At 30.0% G+C, this 10,614-nt stretch overlaps 1 protein-coding gene across 1 annotated transcript; it reads right to left on the reverse strand.

Annotated features, from left to right (window-relative positions):
• Positions 1 to 986: 986 nt before the first annotated feature.
• Positions 987 to 5,501, reverse strand: LOC108686272 (zinc finger protein 236-like). Its single transcript, XM_018191493.1, has 2 exons — positions 1,228 to 5,501; positions 987 to 1,152 (listed from the first exon to the last, which is right to left on the reverse strand). The coding sequence occupies exons 1-2, from the start codon at positions 5,484 to 5,486 to the stop codon at positions 987 to 989; spliced, it is 4,425 nt and encodes a 1,474-aa protein (XP_018046982.1). The 5' UTR covers positions 5,487 to 5,501.
• Between the last annotated feature and the right edge of the window lie 5,113 nt (positions 5,502 to 10,614).

The raw sequence follows: 10,614 nt of genomic DNA on the forward strand, positions 1-10,614 counted from the left end.
AATATAAAATTATTTATTATATTAATATAATAATTAATATTAATACAATATCTATTAATTAATATAAAATTATTATGTTAATACAATGATACAAGAAAATAAGTGCATTTATTGTTTAAATAAAATCCTAATGCACTTATGGGCCCGTATTCAGAACGCGCTTACAAAGTATGTATGTTAGCGCATTAACATATTGTACTTTACATCATGCATATTATAGAATTTCAGAGATAAAAGCGTGTTCTGAATACGGACTATATTGTTTGATAAATAGATAAAAATATCGCTCACATTTGTTACACAACGACACAACTTAAAAAACAAAATGTTTCAGAAAATAAATGTTAAATCATAAAAATTTTATAATATTAATTTTTAAATTCAATTTTAGTCTAATAATTGCAAAAGAATAAACGTATGTTCTTTTTTTGAATATGTTTCTAAAGTTTTTTTCTTTGTATTTCTGATTTTTTGCAAGCAGCTAAAAAAAAACGTACATTTTCCGTCATGTTGTATATCAAATGAGCGATACATTTATGCAATAATTGCCTCTTTTTTATTCAAAGAAGTTACATACAAATTAATAATAACTTTTCCTATTATTCTCGCATTAAAAATAACTAACTTATCCTACTTTTCTTGCATTCGTTTATAATTTTTTATTTGTTTATATATAAGTACATATATTTGATTTGGTAAAACAGAATCAATATACCTAACTAATCAGAATTCAATATTAATTAGATATTATAGATGTCCACATATTGCAACAAATTTTATACATATATAAAATTATTTATATATATATATATATAAATTGCAATAAAAAATTAGTTTTTTTCCTCATTCGATTCTTTCTGCAATAAATTATCAAAACTGAAGTGACATTTTTTTGTTATACCAGTTTATCATTTAAATATTTTGTAAATTGATGTGTTATTAATTGCATTTTAATGGCAATTTGATATCAAAATAATTTGTTCAATCTATAAAAGTTTCGATGCAGAATCCATAGATAAATTTTCAATGATTTTTGCAAGAGGTTTCACTCTTAATTTACCAATTTTCTCATTCTGTTCTTTGGAATTGAGCGCTGTAACTTCAGCTGCTCCTTGATCTGATGTATTCTTGACGTTATCATCATCATCATCATCATCATCATCATCATCATCATCATCATCATCATCATCATCATCATCATCATCATCATCATCATCATCATCATCTATAGTAATTGTTTCAGGAACTGTGCTTTTTCTGTTAACGTTTATCTGTGTTAAAGAATTACGCACGTTATTAATTTTTGTCATTTCTTGAGAGTTTGGGATATACACATAATATGTATGAGAGTTTCTCAAATGCTTCTTATACTTGGTTTCATCAGGGAAGGTACATGGACACAATAAACATTCTATCATAAAGGCTTTCTGAGATTTATTCACCTGTGGGACAGTCAATTCATTAGTTCGAATGGAAACGATAGAATCTGCATGAGCATATTTGAGATGTGCATGGAAGAACAGCAAGGATGGGTATTCTAAAGGACATAATGGGCATGAATAACCATGACCAATAGCATAAGTGTTCACTGATTCAGATTTCTGATTTGTAATTTCATTGCTTTTCCAAGATTTTGGCATAATACGTTTGAATGTTGATAGAGGTCTAGTTGGTAAAAGATATGCAGGTACTGTTTTGGATTTATTAATTATTATAGATTCCTTAGCTAATGAGTTAGTTTTAAATTTATTGGTCGAACCAGATTTTAAAGGAATTTCATAACCTTTTCGGAGATTGTTGGTTGATCCAAGTAAAGAAATTGAAATGTTATTTTTGGATTCAGTATTGGATATAGTTTTAAATATCGATCCAGTGGATAAAAAAACTGAAGCATTGTTTCCAACTTCAGTATTTGATGCAACAATCCTAGAAGTTGTAACGGATGAAGAAACTGGAATATCTTTTGATTTCGTATTTAATGCAATAATATTACACGTTGAAATATTGTCTTTAGATTTATTAATACATGGATTTGAAGTCTTCTCCGTAATTGTATTTTTTGGATACATAGTTCTGAAGTTCTTAAACAGTTCAACAGTTTTATTGTTCATTCCATTTTTAACTATACTATTTTCAATGTTACTAGATTGTTGAATTGTCGATCTTTGAAGAAGTTCAGCTAATTTACTTTCAGATGATGATGATGATGATGATGATGATAATGATGATGATGATGATGATGATGATGATGATGATGATGATGACAATGACGATGTTGATGGTATTTGACCAATTTCAAATTGTTTTTGAATGCTATTGTTATTAGTAATGGGAAGAGCAAGTTTTAAAGTAGCTCGTTCAGCTATCATATCATCCATATGAACATAAACAATATGTGTTTGGACAGTGTTAGGAGTAGAGAACTTCATATCACAAAATAAGCATTTATATTCAGTTACATTACATATATTGTTTTTAGATTTACTTAGATATATTATATTTGAAGATGATAGCTGATTACAATTCTTCCAATTATCCATATTATTGCTGATAATATTTGAATGGAAGTGTTTTTCGTGACATTCCAATAAAATACCTGTTTCCAGGACTTCGCCACAAATGTAACACATATGTCCATTATAAACATCCCGACAAGAATGAGTTAATTTCTTATGTTGATTAAGAAAATCAAATGTTTTGCATTGTCTATTACACTTGTCACATTTAAAATCGCCATCATTGGAATAAAATTCTTTGTGCATTATCATATGATTCATATTTCTACATTTCATCTGACAAATTTGACAAGTATACTCATTTGATTGTTCATTTTGTTTTTCTTGATTCGTAGAACAATTTCTAATCTGTTTCTGGACGTTAGATGAATTCCGACTTCTATTCTTGGTATCTTCAGATTCTTTTGCAATCTCACCTAAATTCACTTCATTCGAATGCACATGCATATTATGCGAATAAAAATGTGACTCATGATTGAATCCCTCATGACATACCTCGCAGATGTAATTATATGACTTGCGTTTATCTTCTGGACAATGTGTAAGTTTGTTATGATGATGAAACATGTACATTCCTTGAAAGTTTTGTTCACAAAGTGAGCATATAAATGTATGATTTTTATAATAGTACATTCGATGCTCAACATAGCGATCATGAGTTTCAAATACCAAATTACAAACATTACATACTGTGCTATGGGTAACTGATTCATTAGATTTCTCTTGATTATTAGGATTGCATGTGAGCGTATTGAGTACTTGTTGACCATGTAAATGTAATATATGAGACCGAAGATCGTGTTTTTTAAAAAAACCTTGGTTACAGAATACACAATGAAAATTGTAAGTTTTTGAAATATGTGGTACATGCGCTGCAGTGATATGTGACTGTAAAAAACGTTTAGAACTAAATCCAGTGCCACACAATGGACAAATATCGGAGGTAAAACTAAAATTGCGTACATGCATCTCCAAATTCTTGGGAGTTTGAAATTGCTTTCCACATATATCGCAGGGATAAGTTCCATTCTTTGTTGCAATGTTATTCAATTGTGTATTCGCGATATCTTGATTACTAATTGTAGAATTATTTTCCAAAAGCTTTTTAGAGTGTTGCGATTCGTTAATAGTTCCTATTTCCTCCTTAATTAAGTTATTATTAACAAGAATGTTTTGATTAGCTTTATTAATTTCTTGTTCTTTTTTATTATGAAGTGATATTTGATGTTCATTCGATTTTTTTATACTATCACTATTTAATGAATTACATAAATCATCCAGATTAATTTTTTCGTTACATGTTATGTCAACTATATTATCGGTCTTCTCGTGCTGTACTTCGGGAATATCTTTCGGGGATAAATTTGTTTCTTCCATGGAATCTTTCTGATCTTCTTCTATTTCTTTTTTTTTTACTGTACAATGACTTTGATGTTCTTTCAAAGATATTCGTGACAAGAATGTCTCGTCACGAAGATACTTAGATTTTTTGGTCAAGTTGCATTCTAATTCAGTATCTATTAAATATTGGTCGTCCTGTCGTTGAATATATTTCAGACAATGAACATTTAAGTGTTGCTTCAACGCTTCATAATCAGATAATAGCATATAACAAATACAACATTGATTTTGTTTAGAAACGTGTTCGCGTAGATAATGCTGAAGTAATTTAAATTTCAACTTATAACGTGCACCACATATGCTTGACATATATGCTATATGAGATGATTTAATATGTATACGTTTGGCCAATTTTGAAGAAAAACTCTCCTTACAAACTTTACACAAAAAATAATTGTTATTGTGTTTCTCGACATCTGGTGTTTTTTCTTTTATATGTACAGTTGGAACAATTGTTAAACGTTCCAAAGAAACCTCTACGTCTTTTAGTTTTACTTTATTTCGTACATCACTTTCTTGAAATCCAGAAGTAAGACAAGTGTTTTTCTTGGCTTTAAAAGCAGAAATTTGATAAGAATTTCTTAGTTGTTCATCACATCTTGTTAAAAAAATTGTACATTCCTTGCATTTAAAATGAGTCATAATAATTTTCCAATCCACTTTAGAAGTTATCTTTTCTAAATCAATCCTATTTCCTTTATTTTTAATATTAAATTCTGTACCAAATCGAGATTTCTTAGATACACTTTTGTTTTCCCTCATTCCTAAATTTGAACTTGCTTCCCCGGAAGAGATTCCATTTAAAGATCGTAAACTATAAGGTATTCCACGATCATATGAAATAATATTACTTGTTCCATCTTCAGTTATTTTATTTTCGACAACCGTATCAGAAAGTTTTTCTAGAAAAGACTTCATCATTTCAACATCTGCATGTAGTTTTACAAATGGCTTTTTATGCATTTCATGTTTCATACTTTGTTTCTGAATAGAACGTATTGTTCGTTTTAGAAGAAGATTATCTGATTGTGTAGATAAAGGATCAATTTGTCCATTTTGTTCTTCTGGAAGTTTTTCTATTTGATTATCATGATAAAAAGCATACATAGGAAAATCATCTTTTGTAATGTTCAATTTACTTGGACTGAATTTAATATTACGTTTCTTTTTGCAAAGCTCAAGATATTCCGTTAATGTTGGTTGCCGTAATCTTTTATCTTTAATTGACGACACTTCATTATTGAATAATTTTTCAGGTTTTGATTTCTCAGTATTAATCACATCATCGGTACGAGATTTATTTACGTTTATAAGCTTAGTATTTATCTTTTCTGATTGAACAAGATTTGAACATAATGAGTTTTTATTTGCATTAATTCTTAAAATATCATCTTCAGAAGATATATTTATTTTAAAGATCTTGGATTTGGAAATCTCACGTTTAACAGTGTCATTAAAACATATTAACTCATTATGTACATGAAATAAGTGAGATTGTAAAAGTAATTTTTTCTTAAAAGTACGACTGCAAAAATTACAATTGTATGAAGATAAGTATGTACTACGCATGCTATGTACGCAATGACACGTATCAGACTGTAATTTGTCGTTAGCTATGAAATATTTATTACAAACCCTGCACTTATTACTTTTATCAAGTTTGTAATATTGTTTATGGATTTTCCAATATGAAAGACAACTGAATTTTCTAAAACATATGTCACATGTAAATCCCTTTTTTAATTTATTCTTATATTGTATTTTTTTTTTATAATCTAATATAATGCTTTTTTGTTTCCTTTTTCTCTTAACATTTTTAGTTACTGAACATAATGCATTAGTGTTTTTATTACTAAAGATTTCATTAGAATATTTCCGTTTCTTAAAACGGGGTAAAGTGTTATCTATTTCTTTCTTTGTTTTTACATTTTTACGATCTGTATTAACAATATTAGTTATGTCATTTGAATATGCATTATGACCATTCGAATGTCTGTTTTCTGTGTTATTTATGCTTTTACATGACTTATTAGATAATGATTTGTCGCAATAATGATGATCATGATCAATTAAACTATAATAATTTTTAACTATAGGAGTATCATATTCAGTTGTATCAGTATGCGATGATGTATCAATAGGCTCTTGCTTAATCTTCGTCCCATTTTGGATTTCTATACCAAGCTGAAAAACATACAAATCAATTTTTAACTTCTTAAATCTGCTACAAAGAAGACAATGAAATATATTCAAAATCCCACAAATATAAAAAACTAATTTAAAAAACTAAAATGAATTAACGTAAATATGCATTACAAACAGTGCCTTGCTGAATGAATTTACTATTCTTTCTCTCTTAATTAATAAGTATAAACTCAGGGTTGGGAAGTAACTAATTACTTGTAACTAAATTACAGTTATTTTTTTTAGTGGAACTTAACTTAGTTTCTTTTTTATATCTATAACTGTAACTTAACTTACATTTCTTCCAATAACTAGTAATTAATTTAACAGTTATTTTTACAGTTACTTTACATTTTAAATTTATTTGTCAATTTAATATTGGTTAAAATCTGTATACTGATTAGGCTACGGTCCACTTGATGTTACAAATGCTTCGAAGCATTTGTAGTGCTAAAAGTGTATTCCACTTAACACACGCTCGCATATATCATTTCATTATTTAATATTTGTAACAATAAGGATAAAATGATACTTGCAAGCGTTGCGTACCCTGTGTTTGGAACGCAGCCCAAACTGAGTATTTTATTATATCATCCGTTATTTGAGTTATCTTGCGTATATTCCCGCGAAATTAAAAGAATTTTTAAATAAAATTGTATTGTAAAGGTAAATTTTTTTTTCTTTGATAACCCTAATCGTGGTGGTGGTGGTGGTAATCGCAGCCTAGTGTCATCACCAGGTTTAGCAACTAGCTCATGCTCACTAAATTCTTGGGCTCAAGGAACATATGGTCCCAGGATCCGTATTTTTTACAGGAGAAAGCAAGGTGACAACATAGAATGTAATAGTTGTTCTCTCTCCTCTAGAGAGTCTCAGAGGGAGAGAATGACAAACTCGTCACGTGAATAGAGTTTCAATGCCTGTCTCCAATCAAGACCGTCGGCTTCATCAATTTTTTCCAATTTCTTCTATGCCTTTGATGATCCAATCAGAGGAGAAGTAATTTGCCACTTTCTCTCTGCGAGGCTCTCTACTGTTCTCCCCACATAAGCGACAATCTTTTCGTTTAGCGAGAGTCTATAGTGTGTTGACATATAAAAACAATTTATATTGGGTTAAGGAAAAAGTCTTTTTACATATAGCTGATAGAAGACATATAGCTGAAGATCTGGTCGATTTTTTTACGTGTGACGTATTGTATATCGTTGGAAAGATACTATTTCATATTATATTTGAAGTAGATTATCATAGATCATCATAGATGATTGAACGATATTGACATATTCGATCAAGTTTGAAAATGAATGAAAATCAGATTTCCGACATTCCACTTTTTTATTATAAAAATGGGAGCGCAAGCATGGCAGACAACGCATTGATCTATCATATATATTCCAGAGGTCCTGGGTCTTAGTAGGAAAACCAAGAAAATATTTATGTTTATATTTCATCTCGAAAAAGATCGGCAACTTCCTGAGAGTATCCTTGCTTACAGAAACATCTCTGCTTACTGAAAAATCCATTCGGAATCTGCATTAAAATGCATTAAAATTGTTCCATATGCTCGTAGCAGTTGAATAATTACGTGCGCATCATAAATATATGAGAGAGGCCTAATATAAGAAAAACAAGAAGATTATAAAAAAGGAAAAAACGCTGCGCAAGAAAAAAGGGCTATGTCCAGTTTGGGCCCTGGCTGAACAGCATTGAGATCTAGTTAGGATTGTAGAGTATGAAAAAAAGATTAAAAAGTTTCATATGCACGACTTTGTAAAATGAGTTCCCTTGAGTGCTACTGTTCGAAGTATTATGACCATGTATTGTATACCATTGTAGAACTAGTTTTATTCAATTTCTCAAATCATTTAGTATCTGGAATATGTCCAATTTTGATGAAGACAACTAAAACCTTTTTTGGACCCCGAATGAATAATTATAAATGATATATTAATCGATGAAAAGGGAGAGAGACAAAGTATGAAACAAAAGATTTTAATTCATTTAATAAAGAGGCTGCATTGATTTGACAAAGGTTCAGTATTTTTAATTATAACATTTCTCGTTTGAGTAAGTTTTTTTTTATAATGGCATCAACAGACATGATATATATTTAAATAGTCGAGTGGGGCTCTTGTGGACTAGACTCTTGTTCCAAATCTAGCATTTCTCCAGCCAATAAATGTTTACGCGATTGGTTTTTTAAATATTATTATTAAATATTTTTTTAATATTTTCACATTGCGCATAGTGGATCTCATCGCGACGACCAGTAGCTGCTTCGAAATGACTCCGTACCAAAGGCTGGTTTATCTCGATTGGTCATTCGCCGCTTGTTCATCCCCCCCTCCCCCCCCTCCAGAGGCATCAATTCCAGGGGCATCGCTGTTATTACAAATCCGAATTTCTATGACATGACGGCATGAATCGCGACTAGGGACTTAACCAGATTAATGAACTGTACCAAATATATTTTAAATATTACTTCAATGTTCTTTGATACAATTCTTTGATATCGCCGTTGATATAACGGGGAGGTGCATGCCTGAACAAAGAAATTGGATAAGATTAGTGATACGTGATCATAATAGCGAACTTTGAATAGTTCTAGCACTCAGGAAATCTCTCCTATAAAGTTGGGCTTATGGAATTTTTTATTCTCTTTGGATATCTTAAAATTTTGAGACATGTCTCAAAGATTCTTCATCCGGGATTCAAATTCCTCTAAAGTTGGGCAAAGTCCTTTGTCGTGTTTATGGAGAGGATGCTCTAATTAGATAAACAGCAGTGAATTGGTTTCGCCGATTTCGACATGGAAATTTCGATGTCAAAGATATACATCATTCTTCATATGGTCGACATATTGTAGAAAATATCGATGAAATCTTCCAAAAAATTGAAGAAAATTGTCATGTGAGTAGCTATGACATAAGTAAGGAACTAAGCATTGATCATAAAACCGTTTTGGAGTTGCATAAGGCTGGATACACAAAGAAGCTCGATGTTTGGATGCTACATGATTTAACGGTAAAAAATTTAATGGATCTAATTTTCATTTGCGAATTGCTGCTGAAACAAAACGAAATTTTCTGATAAAAAGATTGATAACGGGCGATGAAAAGTGGATAACATATTTCGTCCATGATCTTTTCGAACATTATCATATTATGATGAAGTAAGGCACTACAAACAATCGCAAAGATTGACGCTAAAGATGATACTGTATATCTAGGGGAATTGGAAAGAAATTCATTATGAACTGCTGTCGCCAGGCAAAACGATTAATTCTGATCTGTACTGTAAACAACTAATGCGATTGGAGCAATCCATTCAGGAAAAGCAAGAATTGATCAGTAGAAAAGGTCTTTCATCATGACAACGGTTGGTTTATCACAAGTCTTTGATGATTCGACAAAAATTAAGAGAGCTTGGCTGGGAAATATTGATGTGTCTACCGTATAGTCGTGATAGTCCCTTGCATCGTTCGATTACTATTGGTCTTTGCAAAACTTCTTTAATAGAGTAAACTCAAAGAGGCCTGCGAAAATCATTCATCTCGATTTTTTATCGAAAAAAATCACATAAATTCTATACCGATGGAATAATGACACTAAAAATGGCAAAATCATCGATAAAAAGCGATATATATATATATTTAATTTAATATATGATTTAATACATTGTAAACAATGTAAAAAATATGTTTCAATTATACTCTTGTAAAAAGCATAGTTAGCAATTATGCTAATTTGTAAAAAGACTTTTCCTAACAATATAAAAGTTTTACTTTATACTTTAAGCATATAAAACAAGCTTTGTCAAAATTTGAAGCGTCAAATTTAGTACAATTGTATTCTAATACATTTGGGTACATTTTTAATTATATTAGCATCCTGATATTACAATAAATCTGGTCTGCAAACCAACTTGATTGCAAAAAAGACAGTAAATAAATAAAATAAACAAAAATTTTTGACTTTTAACTCAATCTGATATATTTTTGTCATTTAACAATTTATTTTTTAATTCTAACAACACTGTTCGAATTAGTTCGGATTAGAGATTACATGAAAAAACAATACTGTGTTTTTATAAGCTTAAAAGCTTCAGGAAAAAAGCTATAGGAAAAAAGATTGCACTAAAATTATGTGTTATGTATACGTGCGATATTGATGTAGCACCATGTAGTAATCAGTTGAGATTTCATAAATCATATATATCATATAAATCGGTAAATCAATTATTTTCTTGGAGTTTGACTATCATGCCAGTATCCTCAGGGATTCTAAACCAAAGAGTGAATTCCAACGGGATCACTATTTTACAGACTTTCACACATTGGAACAGCGGTCCATTTGACACTGCGAGAGTTACAAAGCATGTATAATACTAATATGATTAGTCCACTTGAGGATTATTATTATTTAAAATATTTCCAATAAATTTCTATTCTCATATACGACAATATATTTTTGCTCCTACTCTTTAGGAAGGGGATTGAAGCGTTCATGTAACA

This window comes from Atta colombica, unplaced genomic scaffold (genome assembly GCF_001594045.1).
Source record: "Atta colombica isolate Treedump-2 unplaced genomic scaffold, Acol1.0 scaffold172, whole genome shotgun sequence".
NCBI classification, from domain to species: domain Eukaryota; kingdom Metazoa; phylum Arthropoda; class Insecta; order Hymenoptera; family Formicidae; genus Atta; species Atta colombica.

Excerpts from the sequence above, each read along its gene's own strand:
- LOC108686272 (XM_018191493.1), bottom strand. The coding sequence starts at position 5,486 with ATGCGTAGTACATACTTATCTTCATACAATTGTAATTTTTGCAGTCGT. Across the intron at positions 1,153-1,227 it reads GTTCCTGAAACAATTACTAT|TGATGATGATGATGATAACG; the intron begins AGATGATGATGA and ends TGATGATGATGA.